Genomic DNA, 16060 nt, shown 5'->3' on the forward strand with positions numbered 1-16060 from the left:
AAAAGAAAAAAACAAACCACAGCAAACAAATAAAAACTTCTCCAAACGTAGCAAACTTGAATGTCTGTCAATAAATAAATGAGTAATTGAATTGATGTCCGTTTCCCCCTCCTCCCCGCCCCCCAACTTCTGAGATGAAAAAAAAACACCTGGTATCAATTGGACAGATGCACACAGTGAAGCCAGGGATGGTCTGAAACGCAAAGCAGCTGAGCAGCTTTTAGAAGAAAACAGAGTAGTAACAACTTCTGTACCTACATTCACCACTCTGAGATCCTGTCTGGGTCACCCAAGGCTTGTAAATAACCACTGGGTCGGTTCTGATGTCGAGTGATTTGTTGTCAGTTCTCTCATGGTTCTCCGGTCAGTTCTCCGGTGCCAGGATCTGCCACAGGGCATTCTGACCACGGGCATCATGTTTCTACGCTGCCGCCTGCATTTAACAGGCAATGGGACAGCCCAGCATGTGCAAGGCAGCACCTCTTTCACACCACCAGAATGTTTAAGGCTGTTGGGATTGTTGTTAGCGTCCCATTAACACTGAGGCTAGAGATACCCTTAGGATTGACATTACTATTAGCATTACTTTGATGGTGCCCTATCTGGGTCATTTCCAGGGGATGTCTGGAGTAAGGCATAGTGTCAGGAGAAAAAGAACAGACTCTGTTACTTTATAAACGTGATAATAGAGAGAGTTCATTGGAAAAAATACAACTCTTAAATAATGCAAAGCATGCTTCTGATTGGATACAGGCATCATCTGGGCTCTGATTAATATTACTCTTAAGGTAAAGATTATTGTTACCATAATGATTTTTTTTTTGGATTATGATCAGGGTTAAGGTTCCTTTTGCTACAAACTTCTAGCATCATTTTTGTTGTTACATTTGGAGTTAGGGACGATTTTAGAATCAGGGTAAGGGTTAGGATTAGAGTTACATTGCGGGTTAATGCTGTTGTCTTTACAGCTCCTGTGAGGGTTGGGGTCTGGGTCAGGTGTTTAAAAAATGAAATGAAAAAAGCATTAAAAAAATATATTGAAAGCTTCAGATTTCCTTAATCTTTGTGGAAATCATATAATGTGCAAATCAGACCTACCTCTTCGTGCAGTGACTGCCTGTAAATTTGCTGGAGCCTAATATAATATGGCCTTGTGCTTCCCGCTAACTCACCTTCATTTCATTTTCATTACATTTGCTTGGTAGTCAGATTTTGGTGTGTGGATATTTTAAAACAATCTAACTCACATTGGCAAAAAATTAAAAATAAATTAAAAAATGCACGACAGCATCAATTGTATCAATTTTTATAGATAAGAAGAGCAGTTTTCCTTTGTTTTCTGTGCCTCTTTACTTTCTTACCCTCTCCCCTTGTGTGAGAAACTCTCAAAGTCAAAGATTTCTAGTTAGGCAAAGATGGCAGCGATAGCAGCAGTGCTTATTCATTATTGCAATACTGCGCGCACATCCCCTATTGGCAAGGGAGAAATTGCACACCAGTCAGTGAAATCAATTCTGTTCTATGCCCTAAACCCAATGCAGGTGATGCTCTCATGGCTCTCATTGGTTGAGCATCTCAGGCTCACAGACTCCTCGAGACTGTTGCTAGGATTCATTTCCATATAAGGTCAATTACCAACCTCTTGTTTTTAGGTCTGCCTTGTACTTTTCTGTGGAGAGAGAAGGGCAATGTTTCCAAAAGTCAGTACATTCATTCTGTCCTGTGCTGGGCTCTACCCACCCTGCGTATTTATCTTGTGCTTGTCTCAATTCTCCCCATGTCAGAATGCCCCCAGTCTGAACTTAACTCTGTTCAGCAACTTTCTTGGTGGAAAAACTACTTATACAGCTGTTTTACAAGAGGGTTATACATTCAGTTAGGGCCTACACTATGTACCGAAAATACTGGAAACTTCCACTGCAAAAACACAATCTACCTCTCCCATCTGTGCAGCCTTGCAGACCCAGAGCACGCCAGGTTATTTCTGCTTTCATAGCATTTGCATGCTGTAGGGTGAGCAAAAGGTTCTGCTGCTTGATTCTTCTGCAAGAGCTGCCTACCGGCAAATGGTTGCAGGGATGGAGGATGTGACAGAAAGCATTTGTCTCCACAAGAGCAGAGTTACATTCAGTGCAGAGAGTGTGAGAGTCAGGTTGGTGTGGAAAAGCACTGACACGCTGGGGATGATGCAGTGCTCACATGTCTAACACTCACAGACATTACTGTCAGAAGGATGGTGCTGTGTTGTGCTTCTACCTTTCGCAGCCCCTGGAGAAATGCTGTGGCACACAGAACACCTTTGTATTGCACTGACTGCTGCCACGCAGCATGGATTTAACACACCAAATACAGAGGAGCATGACTGCATCTAACACGCTTCTTCAAGGTTTTTTAGCTGTTCTGGATCTCAGCCGTCGCTTGATGATCAGATGATCACTTTCCTTCTTTTGTTCCTCAGATTCCTGAAGAAATCATTTCAAAAGTTACTCATCTTTTCACACAAGACTGACAAGCTCTTCTTGACCCACGCAAACATATTTCTTCCCCTAAATGGATTTCAGAATGGAATTTGCTTATTATATTTTATTCAGAAAACTATGGGATACCGAGATCATTTTAATGCAGCTTAATCACAAGGAACAAATATGGAGAATGTACAAAATCCTGTTTATCTTAAAAAAGCACACACGTCTGAGGAAAGCCTGAAGGCAGCTTTCATTTTGAAATACTTGTTTTCAAAAGAGTATTATAATACTTGTTTTGTGAAACATGAAGCGTTCAGAAAACATTTTTAGCCTCAATCCCTGTAGCTATGACTTGCCCAGAATTTCAGTTCTCGGTTCAGTTCCATGTTCTCAGAACTACAGTGAGAGAAGAAATTGTCTCATCTTCTTCATCCTCTAACAAAAAAAATAACATTTTGGTTTCTGCTCATATCATTCGTCAAATCATCAAAAAATTCAGAGGGATATTACAGTATGGGCAAATGATCACTATGCTGAACACAAAAAGGACTCTAATATAATTAAAAGATGCAGTTCCAACAGAGCAAGAATGTTCTTAGCACAATAGCTGCCGACAGAGTCATGAAACTGGCACATCAGATCCTTTGCAAGTTGTCTTAGACAGGAGATCATAGTTTAAGCATACCTAAAAAGCTGTCTAAGTTGTGCTCTAGAAAAGCGTGTAGTAGAATAATCCCACTCCAACACACTGAAATTATCTATGATTCCAAATTAGAAGACATCTCCATGATTGCTACATCACCTACTTAGTAAACTGTAAGCCAGCCAAACACAGAGATCTTTGAGGACAAAATAAAACAGAACAGCAGGAAGACCAACAAGAATGACTTGGTAGAATAAAGAAATACCTCAGTACTTTCAACCTCCTCCTGCAAATAGATGAAACCTCCAGTCTGTTTGGACTCCTTAGTAGTTTATTTTAAGCCAAGACTACAGTATAATCGCTTACCGAAGAAGCAGGTATTTCTAGAGGGCCAGAAACGACAGTTGAATACAGCTTCTTTTTGGATCGTTTTGGCTTGGTCTCTCCTTCTTCGACACTTTCAGGTTCGTTTGATTTAGGAGAACTTACTGCTGACATCAGCTTCTTGGCTAGAAGAAATTTGTTTTGATACATAAACCAATCAACTTACTGGTTTTGTGAGTCTTTAAATCAATGAATGCAAAAAAAGCTTCGTAACAAACCTGGTTTATAAATGACACGTAAAATTTAAGTGAAAATACTCAGAAATTGTATTTGTTCATCGAGGCTCTTTATTGCTTCTATAGCTGAAACAGTTTATAGGTTCAGTTACGGCAGCTTAAAGCACGCATTAAAATGGAGTATGAAAGACAATCATGGCTCAGAAGTCGCTGGAAGTCAGAAACTTCAGCAGGAGTTAAACAACAGGCCTAACTTTCGTGCTGACAGAAGCACAAGACAGAACCAACTTTCTCTGTATACTTGTAGGTTTTCACAAATGTAATAATGAATCTCTGAAGAGACGAATAAATGCATTTACTTCATAAATCAAAGGACAACTTAACATGGCAGACAAGTCTAAGAACACATACATTAATAGCCTACAGCAGAAACAAGCCATTCTACAATGTCTAGAAAACATGGAATAAAACTTATTCTACACCAACCTTTAGAGTGTATAATAGAAGGAGAGCTTTGAATAAAATCTCCAACTTTTTGCAGTGTTTCATCCTTCTTTTTAGTCAGTCTTGAAGCACGTACTCGCTTTCTCAGGAAGTAGTCTTTTCCGGATTTCTGTTCAACAGAGATGTGAACATGTGAAACAAGAGCATTGTTTAAACTTCATTTTAGTTCAACGTTATTTTAAGTTGACATTTTGAGCTTTACTACTGACACCTCTGTTCATTATGCTGATGATACCACAACGGCAAGTAATGTAGACAATTTTATACCCTTTAGGGAGTTGTCAAAATCTCAGCTATTTCAAGGCATACGTTTCTTAAAGTTTCTAAATAAGGCAGTAGTTTCTTTAAAAGTAGCTCCCAAGCTGTGGAGTTGTTTCTTACATAAGCTGTTCTAATTACATAAAATAAACAAACATACAAAACAGAAGACAACAGATGGGAAAAATCTACTACTCATACTCTGACCATGCCAAGGATACTGCTATCACATGTGAACATCTGTTTTTAATAACTGCCATGCATATTAATGATATGAACCTTAGTTTAATACAAGGGCTTCACTTACAAAAGCACACGATAATACACTAAAGCTTCTCTTCCCAACTATTCAGTGTGCAATATCCTTCCCTCCAAATCATTACACAGTACAGCCATTACACGCTCTGGGGACAGACTGACTTGCCCTTTGGTTAGCTTATGGAATTTAATAGGAAGAGCTCATAAGCATGTAAGATTCCCATTCAGGTATACACATAAGGATAAGACACTGCTTCTTTCGTGTGACCACACAATTACAGGAAGTCCCAAGCTAGCTTCAGAACTAGAACAAAAACCAACCATTTTCTCATCACTTGCAGAGGGTGAATTAAAAGCCATGACAGATTTTGTATTTTTCGTGTTCTCACTTTTCACAAAATCCTGGGAAAATAAGACAAGTTTCAGCCATGATTCTTTTAAAAAGAACAACTGATGTCACAAAAGTGAACACTTTAAACACTTTTGCTAATAGTAGGGAAGTATTTGCTAGTGGTAACTATTCCACTGTAAATCAAATAATAAATAAGCATTCAATTATAAAAACAGGACATGAAGATATCAGTATTAGACATCTCATGATGTCTAAAAAGCTGATTTATGTCTACAGGTTTCAAAGAAAATACACAATGGAGTTAAGAGAAATTCCCTTCTCTTAAACCATTATCACTGAGCTTGGCTATTAGTTTTGTTCATTAAAGCAGTTCATTGATTAAATTCTTCAACTACTTTACTGAGGTAGAAATAGCATTTTTTTAATGCTTAAATGAGAATGGTAAAAAGGCATCAGATATTTTGTTTTCTGTTGGGTCTAGGTCATACATCATCCATGTCATCACTTCTTTTCTTTTTTGCCTTAGGCATTTTCACTCCTAAAGGTATCATGCTGCCATGCTGCTTTATCTCCGTCTTATCAGGTTGCAGAGGTGTCAGTGGGATTTCCAGCTCCGGTTTTGGGAACCGACTAGTTTTGCCATTTTCTGCGGACACTCCAGAAGAGTCGAGGACAGTTTCCAAATGCTCCTGATAGCACAGAAGAATTTTAAGTGCAAGTGTTAAGGTAGCCGTGAGATTAAAAAGCTATAAAGCATCTGGAAAAGGATATGTAAGCATTCGATTTTCCTGCTGTAAGAACACTTGTAACAGAAGGAGTCTATTTCAGTTACAGCAGAATTTTACCCCTCTTTCCTAGAACTTGTTACATTTAAAATTATTTCCAATCTATGATCACAAAAAAAGTTCTCCATGTTAAACTGAGCCTGATACTTTACAAGTCATTTTTTCTCAAGGGCACAGACAACTACACTTTTTTTTAATAGAGAATGGTGGTAGAACTGACACGATTTTCTTCATCTCAACTCTGCTGTGTCAGAACTGGGCAGGAACAGGAGCATTTGATTCAAGTGTTCAATTAACTTCCAGCTTAATCTTAGGGAATTTGCCCTTCCTCTTCTACACTAGAGATGTTATTTACATAAGTAAGGTCCAGCTGGCAAGGTGCAAGCCCAGTACAAGTCATTAAAGAACTCCATTGCTATCTTTTCCCTGGAGAGAATACAGACATTCAAGCAATGACACCGTACTTAAGCTGAAGGCTATCATGTACCTGCTCATGGTCAAATGGCAGCAAATGCACAGCTAAGTGACAGGGAAATGTCAGTATGCATTTCCCCAGCAGCACTTACTGTCCACAATCCACCCAATCCTGTTTTTCTCAACAGGAACAACAAAGTCAGAACTGAGATCACCTGGACTCCTCCTTCTCTATGGCAGGAATTCAGCTAGCATATCAAAAATGAGTTCAGATGCTGGTTGAACACATGGAAGACAGGCTGCTGGGGACATCAGAAAATGGTAGATGGCTGCTTCTACTGCTGCTAGTAACTAGCAAACTCCAGTGTCCCAAACACAGACTAGCAGCTTTTACTACTTACACTGTTCCAACCCCCTGAGGGGAGTCTTCTTCCTCTCAAAAAGTTACCAAAGATTGTAGAAAGACAAAAAGTAGTCAGAGCCACTTTATCAGGCTCTGCTAAGAATCTGAATGGAGTATCACCACCCACTGTATTTCCAAGAATTAAGTTGGTTAATAAATACTTTGTTTTTAAAATATATGTAACTGCTATTTTATGAAAGTTAGCAATTAAAAACTTATATAGGAATGATTAACATCATCTGCTAACAAAACAATATCCAGAAATCCTGCAGAGGAAGAAAATAAGTTCAATTTGCTGTGCCTGTTTCAGTGGCTCCATGAATTTTTTCCAAGTAACTTATCTAATCATGAGCCACTTCATAAGCATTAACATGAGGAGAGTTTTCAACAGCACCTGACAAAAATTCATCACACAATTGTTTCAACAGCTTTTATTCCTATCAAAGGCTATAAAAACAGGTGATCTGATCACCTTGAAAGGGATAAATAAATTAAAACTTGGGAATTGTTTAGAGAACATGAGATCTTTTCCTACTCATTCCTTATCAAAAGCAATACAATCACAACATTTTCAGATCTGAAGTTTCATACTAACCTCAGATTCATTTAATGAAGTGAGGCTCCTAGTACATGGATGTGACAAATAATTGTCTTCAGCTTTGCATCTTAATAGAATACTTTCTCCAGTTTTAGTTTTGCTTTGTTGTTTCCTAGGCTGTAAATATTTAAAAGGAGTAAAGATTAGGCTATGCATTAGACCTCCAAAATATCTCGAGTTTTCTAAAGTTACAGTGTAAAACCTCAAGCTCAGACGCCACATGAACACGTAAGCTGAAACACAGCACAAGTGTGGGAAGGTAGTAACATCTATTCATTGTGTGATCTTCAGATACACCCTACTGGGTCTCACTAACAGTCTCAGGCAATATTCTGCCTCCAAAAGAGAGAAAGCGAGACATTATTTAGGGACAAAATCTGTAACGCTGGTCGTTTTGTCATCCATTCCCCCCATACTCTGCACGCTCACAGCTGCTATGTTAGAACACCAAAGGCTAAACCTCTGCCTAATCTTCAGCATCCACATACAAATACATGGAACACTGCATGGAAAAGTTCCATAATGTACACAGAGAGATGGTGTTCTAGTAAATAAAATATTTTTGAGAAGATGAGAGCTCATGTTTGAGTGGAAGAGAAAAAGAACCAACAAGTACTCATCACTGTATGTGATGAATATGTAGTTAAAGGACTATATGCTAAGAAAAATGATTCTAGCTCCAGTATCTCCTAGGAAAACAGAAGAACAAAAAGGGGTTAACAAGATGTTAAGTACTGACTTTCTATAAATATAATCGTACCTTTTCTTTTACAGAGTCATTCCTTCTACTTTGTCTTTCTTCAAGTAAAGGTATTTCTGGCAAACATTGAGGGCTACTGTGGTTAATGCATTGTTTTAATTCCTTTATAAAGTCATCTTTGTCAGCCAGTTCTTTTCTTAACTCTTCTATCACAGTTGCATTATCCTAATAAACAGTAAAAACTGCTGAGTTGTGGGATTGCAAAAGGAATTAACACACACAAGCAGTATTGCAATTACTTAGTAGCATCAGTTTTAGAATTGCAGGCTAGAACACTTAACTATTCAAGAACAGTAACATTTCACGGATTTGTACGGTCACTGTTACAAGTGCAGTAGTCACAGAATTGCCTGGGAAGTTGTAATACAATATATTTTGATTCTTCTATTTTACTTATGTGCTTCAGCCTTCATCTCTCTTAAGATATAATAACCTGAGCTTTTATTTGTTCCCAAATCCTCGGTACTGTGAGAAAGTCGGCAGTTGTAGGGGAAGTTTTGCTATGAGAACATCTTTCTTCTCAGAGAAAGTGAATCCAAACATTCTCAAAAGAGCACAACTCATTTAGTCTTCTGTTTAGCTTCCGAAATTCTATGCTACGGCTATCCTGACTAAAAGCTGGATGTTGAAATAAGAAATGCAACTTCCAGAGATCATCCCCCCTCTGCTTTTTGATGCTTCCCTTAATCTCTCTCCACGTCCCCTTCTGTCTTTTCATGCCATTGTAGATACTACCTCAGAGAAAGCAAAGAAAGTAAGAAACCTGAGACAGAACTACTGTCTGAGTATTGAGCCTAGCTTGGGATCCGGAAATGCTGTGAATTATCGGAAAAAGCTACAGATGTCCAGTCTAATTGTAGAATCATAAGCATCAAACTGACATCTGCTTATCTGAACTACTGAAAAAATTGAAATTTTAGTAATTTACAGAAATTCTGTTCCTGAAGAACAAAAATAAAAGCTGGTGCTTTTTTTGGTTAGTTGCACATGATGTCAATACGACAGTGTTCAAGAACAGAACCACACCCAGAATACAAAGAGCAGGTACAGGAGTTTTACAGAATTTATGGGTAGCTAATCAGGTAGGAGGAAAGGAGAGCTGACCTTGCTTGAATCCTTTAAGGCAGATTGTCTCAGTTCTGCTATTTCTGTCTCTTTTTGTATGACATTAGAAGCCAAAGTTTTGAGCTGTTCTTCCAAAGCATCTACTAACTGATCTCTCTCCTCACGCCACTTTTGAATATTATGGTCCCTTTCCTCCAGCTCCTATATTTCATGTTGAAAGAAAAGCATACACAGTAGAAACAAGCAGAATCTTTAAGACAGCCTAGAATTAATAAGTTTTTCATATAGCATAAATAAGGACTCAAGCTGATAGAAAGAGTTTATGGTAAGACATTTCAATTAACATATCGTGATGTCACTCAACAAGATCAGGTAACATGCATGTATTACATATGTATTTACTATGCAGATTATTGTATTTAAAGCAATCTGCCAGTGCTCTGTAGTGACTAATTATTTGCATATCTTTCATGGTCTACCGCTAATTTCAGTTGGCCACTTTCATTTTGCTCCAATTTTTTTTTTTTTTTGACCTTTTTCCTGTTGCTTGGAAAACCTGCATCATTCATTTAATAAAAAATAAGAGCAAGAAAAATACCTGTTTAAGTTGTTGGATAGTATAGTCTTTATAATCCAGCTCATCCTTAAACTGGTTATTAATCCTTTCAAGTTCATCCATCCTGTTCCTGAGGGATTCCTCCACAGAACGCATCGTGGACACCTGTAATGTAAGCACAGCTCACAGTTCATTAAAAGACTTCTGTAATCCAACCTGGCCAAATACTTCTTTGTTAAATAAAGAGGAATTCACAAACAAGTGCTGAGTAGGAAAATGACAGCGAGTGCAAGGTTACCAAGGAAGACATGAATTCATTTTTAAGCTTCAATTTTCCACCCCAAGCACACCCAATAAACTTTCAGACTAAGATCCTGCAAAATGGGTTTTAAAATATCTACTTGTTTAATAATTAAATTTTAACTATTAACATCACTGAAGCTGAAACTGAAGAAAAAAAATATACATGCTTATATTAAAGAGCCTCTGGAAATTAGTCTATTTCTCTTCAAGTAAATAGCATTCTTCTTCCCAGTTATCAGCGTTTTTTCACAAGACAGGTTTTAAGCTTTGGAGTTACCATGGATACCAATGGCAAGTCACCAGTAACTTAGAGATAATAACAAGTCCCCTCCAGAGGCAGATTAGCTATTCTCTTCACAAACCTTATTCCAGACCACTAACCAACTTTACTTTCCTCTGTTCATTATCTATGTGAAACCATGTTTTAACTTCTGGTCCCCTCTAGAGCTTCAATGGCAACTTTACCTAAGATTTGCTGCTAGCCACACTAGTGTGAAATTTCCAGCTTCATAGTTAAAGTTTGAGAAGTTTTAACAGCAGAAAGCCAAGCATAATCTTACAGAAAAAGATAGCTCAGTTGACTACAAACCTCGCTTTGTACTTGCTGAATTTGTTTCTCGGCATCAGAATGTTTGACTTTTAGATCTGCATACTCTTCTTCTTTCCTCTGCAAATCTTTTTTCAAATTCAGTACAAGGGCAGAACTCTCAGAAAGAATATTTTCTAGCCTTATGTTAAAAATAAAGAGACAAAGAACATTACTGTTACACATCTCATGGAAACAGCAATTACAGCTTAATCCATGCCCTGCCTGTTGGTTTCTATTTGTAAATTGACTCTTAAATCTATCCAGACCAGTGACAAGATTTAAACAATTACTTTTGAATTTCAGCTTGCTTCTCATAATCAGATGCTGAAGCAATAAATTATTCAGATGCTATTCTGAGGGATATACAACAAAACCACCAGCAATCCCCATATTATTCTTCATTTCCTTGCACACTCCTGTTTTCCCTTGGAACTCAAGTAGCATACCAAAGCATCCTAAAGTAGTAGTTTGGCCATTGATAAGCATGCAGATGCATTATGTCGAAGGGATGTTCCCATTAACTATTTTTAACTCTAGTTCATTCTCAAAGGGCTCTAAGTTAACTCAGTGGTTACTTACGATTCTATATGTTGCACTTTCTCCATTTCACTCTTTTCCTTTTCCCGAAGAGAATGTTTCATCTGCTCCAAGCTTTCATTTAAAGCCAAACTTTTAAGCTGCTCTTCCAAAGCTTCTACTAACTGATCTCTCTCCTCACGCCAGTTTTGAAGATTACGGTCCTTTTCCTTCAGCTGGGCAACAAGTCTTTCCTAAATGAAGAACAGATGAACAGTGAACATCACCTACTACACACTGAACTGTTCTAACACTTCGGTAGTTAGCACCGTTTTACAGTCTTAGTAAATGTATGATCTCTTCAAGATCCACAGGAGCTCTAGAACTCGTTGCACTACAAACCTACAGAAGCAAAACCATGCTTCTATTAGACAACCTACATTACCCTCCTTGTGAAAAAATATTAGTAATATTTAAGAACTTCAATTTGCTCATTTAATGATTACTAATGAGCTTTAGGAAAATAAAGTCACAAAGTGATAATAATACTAAGCTCCTCACATCCTTCTATGCTGCTTGCAGGTCCAGAAAGTCGGGACTAACTACTTCCAGATGTAAAAAAAGCTTTGCAGAATGTACAGATTCACATGTTTAAGAAGTTACATGACAAGAGCCCAGCAAACAGCTCAAGTAACTCAAGTGACTTTGTTATCAGTCACTATTTGGAAAGTGATAAAGGAGCAAAACTGTGGCTGTTTGACCAAGTATTTTTATTCAGTATCTGGAGAGAAGTTTGTGGGGTTTCTTTAGAAACTCAATTGCCTTTTCTTCCTTATAAAGGCTTAAAGGCCTTCTGCTTTGCAGAAAAGAGAACAAACAAAAGCTATTGTACAAAATACTTTCTTAGCCTCATTAAACAGTGATCTATTTTTCAACTGTAATTTTCTTATTGATGTCCCACATACGTGACATTTCATTATGCACTTATGAAAGATCTTTCTTTTTGTGGCCCCCCCATTCCTTCCTTTTCCAAATCAAGCAGTTCTCATATGGGCTTTGCCACATAAGAAAGCAAGAGGACTTGGACAAGCTGCTCTTATGCACCCTTACTGTTAATACTTGGTATGTAGTTGTCTCCAAACTACAGGCACCAGACAACTCTGCCAGGACCTCATCACTTACGATTTCTGCTTGTTGCTTTCCATAATGTTGTCGGTCCTCAGCAAATTGTTTCATTTCTTTGTTGCGAAGATTCTCAGCTTCTTTTAACTGATTTAGGAGCTCTTCTTTCTCCTCCAGCCACTTTTTTCTATCAGTTTGATACTTAGTCTCACTTTCCTATTTCAAAGAAACCAAAAATGAAATAGTGAGTCATTAAGGAATAAAAGACTTAAAAGCCAGGTCATCATTAAATAGACTTGTTTCTGCAAGATAACAGAAACATTAGCAGTTTTTACTACAGAATATTCCCAAAGGCAGGTATTGGATAATCATTAGTTCTTTTCCATTAAAAAATAATCATTTCCAGTATTTCTTATTCAGACTGGAGAGCCCCCATAAAACATCTTTTTTTCTTTATAAATGTTCACACAAGCTTTACAGAACTTACACCAAAAGTCAGTATAAGAAAAACTCTTTTAACTTAAAAACTTCTAACACTTTACGCTGCCTTGCAGCAGTTGTAGAAAAACTTGCAGCTCCTTCAGGGTTGAAAGACAAAGAAAAGCAACATAGTTTACACTGTAGGAGTAGTCTCCTTTCCTATCAAACCTACTGGCAGACATTCTCATATATAGGACAGAGCACCTGAGAAACTGCTTGGAAAAAATAAAAGTCTTTTAACCAAGGAAAATTAGTAGACCCGCAGCCCAACAAAAAAGGCTTCCTGGTGATAAAGTTAGATGATGATTTCGATAGCTTATATTAGTTGCCCAAGCAACTAACAGAAAACAGTTTTGACAAATACACCGTAAGTTACAATTTGCTTTGAGTTAGTATTCCTTTCTTGCAAACAACAATTGTATAAGTATACTCTGCTTATAGCACATTGACGTGGTATAGAATGAAGCAATGAATGTTCAACTTTCCCCTCGTCTTGAAAAAGGGAATTGGCTCTGCGCATTAAAAAAAAAAAATCATGAATAAGCTTACTCAAGGTGAAGGAGGAAAGAAGTTCAGAACCATTCCACTAACAGAGTGGATGTAACCTATTGTATACTCACTTAGAAAACTCCCACTGCCAGCCCACTACTTTTATTTAAAAAAACAAACAAACAACAACAACAAAAATAACATCAGATGGGATAAGACAACTAACTGTTCAGAGGCCAGCAAAAGAAGCACTGCTCATGGCAGCATAATGTAGGGAAGGCTACACTTCCTATACTATGGGGGCATCAGTGATGCCATTCTTAACGTACCACAAAAAAGCTGCACCTGGTCCCTATTGCATGTTGCACTGCAGCTTTTACAGGAAGTTTCTGTAATCAATATAACAGTTTACTTTATCAAGTTACAACTTTGAAGTTAAGTTACCTCCAGCTCTTTTTGCAGCTTTATTAATTCTGTACTGTTTTCATTCAAATTTGCCTCATCACTTTCGTTGTTCTTTTGCTGCCAGTCACTATTGCTCTGGTATTCCAGTTCACTGTATTTGTGTTTCCATGCAATCAGTTCTACTCAATACACAAAATGAGGTTAGATAGCATATCATTTCAAATATATATTTGAAATACCACACCAATGACTTTTTACTAAAGCCGCTTTGGTTTTATCTGCTATAGACATAAAGAAATAACAGAAGCCTTTAACTACAAGAGATTTGTTGTTTACTATGGAACGTTAATGCCTAAGTAACAGTCACATGAAAATGGAAGTGGCTATCACAGTACGTCTAAACCCCTTTTGCATCCCTGCTCCCTTTCCCTGGAAAGATTACCTGAAGCTAATTTTTCGTTCTCTTCTAACTGAGCTTCAAGCATGTCTTCTTGTTCAAGATGCATTTCCGCTTGTTCTTCTAATATCATCCGCATAACTTCAATTGTTCTATCCCTTGCACACAGATCTGAAGGTTTGAAAATTTACAGATGAACTCCCTACTAGCTCCCATTATTCTCAAATCAAGATTCTCCCATGACCAAAAGCTCTTTTAAAAGAAATAGAGCATCTCCATTGAAATATTTACATACAAATATATGCAGACATGTTTTGAAATCGAAACATAGAAGACTCAAAGTCATTAGCAATGTGACAACATTTACACGGATATTCCACACACACACACACACAAATAATGGCTGACCGTCACATAGTTGGTCATAGTCTTTGGAGACATCTTCCATCCTCTCAGTTTCCAACAGCTCCTATATTTCATGTTGAAAGAAAGGCATACACAGTAGAAACAAGCAGAATCTTTTAGACAGCCTAGAATTAATAAGTTTTTCATATAGCATAAATAAGGACTCAAGCTGATAAAAAGAGTTTATGGTAAGACATTTCAATTAACATATCGTGATGTCACTCAACAAGATCAGGTTATATGCATGTATTACATATGTATTTACTATGCAGATTATTGTATTTAAAGCAATCTGCCAGTGCTCTGTAGTGACTAATTATTTGAATATCTTTCATGGTCTACCGCTAATTTCAGTTGGCCACTTTCATTTTGCTCCAATTTTTTTTTTTAATTTTTTTTTTGGACATTTTCCTGTTGCTTGGAAAACCTGCATCATTCATGTAATAAAAATTAAGAGCAAGTAAAATACCTGTTTAAGTTGTTGGATAGTATGGTCTTTATAATCCAGCTCATCCTTAAACTGGTTATTAATCCTTTCAAGTTCATCCATCCTGTTCCTGAGGGATTCCTCCACAGAACGCATCGTGGACACCTGTAATGTAAGCACAGCTCACAGTTCATTAAAAGACTTCTGTAATCCAACCTGGCCAAATACTTCTTTGTTAAATAAAGAGGAATTCACAAACAAGTGCTGAGTAGGAAAACGACAGCAAGTGCAAGGTTACCAAGGAAGACATGAATTCATTTTTAAGCTTCAATTTTCCACCCCAAGCACACCCTTTCAGACTAAGATCCTGCAAAATGGGTTTTAAGATATCTTCTTGTTTAATAATTAAATTTTAACTATTAACATCACTGAAGCTGAAATTGAAGAAAAAAAATATACATGCTTATATTAAAGAGCCTCTGGAAATTAGTCTATTTCTCTTCAAGTAAATAGCATTCTTCTTCCCAGTTATCAGCGTTTTTTCACAAGACTTAGGTTTTAGGCTTTGGAGTTACCACGGATACCAATGGCAAGTCACCAGTAACGTAGAGATAATAACAAGTCCCCTCCAGAGGCAGATTAGCTATTCTCTTCACAAACCTTATTCCAGACTACCAACCAACTTTACTTTCCTCTGTTCATTATCTATGTTAAACCATGTTTTAACTTCTGGTCCCCTCTAGAGCTTCAATGGCAACTTTACCTAAGATTTGCTGCTAGCCACACTAGTGTGAAATTTCCAGCTTCATAGTTAAAGTTTGAGAAGTTTTAACAGCAGAAAGCCAAGCATAATCTTACAGAAAAAAATAGCTCAGTTGACTACAAACCTCGCTTTGTACTTGCTGAATTTGTTTCTCGGCATCAGAATGTTTGTCTTTTAGATCTGCATACTCTTCTTCTTTCCTCTGCAAATCTTTTTTCAAATTCAGTACAAGGGCAGAACTCTCAGAAAGAATATTTTCTAGCCTTATGTTAAAAATAAAGAGACAAAGAACATTACTGTTACACATCTCATGGAAACAGCAATTACAGCTTAATCCATGCCCTGCCTGTTGGTTTCTATTTGTAAATTGACTCTTAAATCTATCTAGACCAGTGACAAGATTTAAACAATTACTTTTGAATTTCAGCTTGCTTCTCATAATCAGATGCTGAAGCAATAAATTATTCAGATGCTATTCTGAGGGATGTACAACAAAACCACCAGCAATCCCCATATTATTCTTTATTTCCTTGCACACTCCTG

The 16060-nt window shown here is 37.4% G+C and overlaps 2 protein-coding genes across 2 annotated transcripts; both read right to left on the reverse strand.

Annotated features, from left to right (window-relative positions):
* Nucleotides 1-2191: 2191 nt before the first annotated feature.
* LOC146752300 (kinesin-like protein KIF20B) lies at nucleotides 2192-8165 on the reverse strand. Its single transcript, XM_085532041.1, has 7 exons — nucleotides 8001-8165; nucleotides 7238-7357; nucleotides 5529-5729; nucleotides 5010-5090; nucleotides 4155-4281; nucleotides 3475-3617; nucleotides 2192-2462 (listed from the first exon to the last, which is right to left on the reverse strand). Exons 3-7 carry the CDS (start codon nucleotides 5589-5591, stop codon nucleotides 2382-2384), a joined length of 495 nt encoding a protein of 164 aa, XP_085388167.1. The 5' UTR covers nucleotides 5592-5729; nucleotides 7238-7357; nucleotides 8001-8165; the 3' UTR covers nucleotides 2192-2381.
* Nucleotides 8166-9074: 909 nt separating this feature from the next.
* On the reverse strand, nucleotides 9075-14910 carry LOC146752301 (kinesin-like protein KIF20B). The gene is made up of 9 exons (XM_085532051.1): nucleotides 14797-14910; nucleotides 14331-14391; nucleotides 13968-14093; nucleotides 13565-13704; nucleotides 12212-12367; nucleotides 11093-11283; nucleotides 10514-10652; nucleotides 9664-9786; nucleotides 9075-9266 (listed from the first exon to the last, which is right to left on the reverse strand). The coding sequence occupies exons 1-9, from the start codon at nucleotides 14908-14910 to the stop codon at nucleotides 9075-9077; spliced, it is 1242 nt and encodes a 413-aa protein (XP_085388177.1).
* Nucleotides 14911-16060: the final 1150 nt, after the last annotated feature.

Source organism: Coturnix japonica, unplaced genomic scaffold (genome assembly GCF_054131305.1).
Source record: "Coturnix japonica strain WE unplaced genomic scaffold, WE-NBRP24 Scf047, whole genome shotgun sequence".
Taxonomy (NCBI): domain Eukaryota; kingdom Metazoa; phylum Chordata; class Aves; order Galliformes; family Phasianidae; genus Coturnix; species Coturnix japonica.

Coding starts and splice junctions, on each gene's coding strand:
- LOC146752300 (XM_085532041.1), bottom strand. CDS start 5,591: ATGATACCTTTAGGAGTGAAAATGCCTAAGGCAAAAAAGAAAAGAAGT. Junction 4,282..5,009: donor CTGCAAGTGATGAGAAAATG/GTTGGTTTTTGT, acceptor TCTGTTGAACAG/AAATCCGGAAAAGACTACTT. Junction 3,618..4,154: donor TTCTATTATACACTCTAAAG/GTTGGTGTAGAA, acceptor AATTTCTTCTAG/CCAAGAAGCTGATGTCAGCA.
- LOC146752301 (XM_085532051.1), bottom strand. CDS start 14,910: ATGCGTTCTGTGGAGGAATCCCTCAGGAACAGGATGGATGAACTTGAA. Junction 14,392..14,796: donor CTATCCAACAACTTAAACAG/GTATTTTACTTG, acceptor CATGAAATATAG/GAGCTGTTGGAAACTGAGAG. Junction 9,267..9,663: donor CTATCCAACAACTTAAACAG/GTATTTTTCTTG, acceptor CATGAAATATAG/GAGCTGGAGGAAAGGGACCA.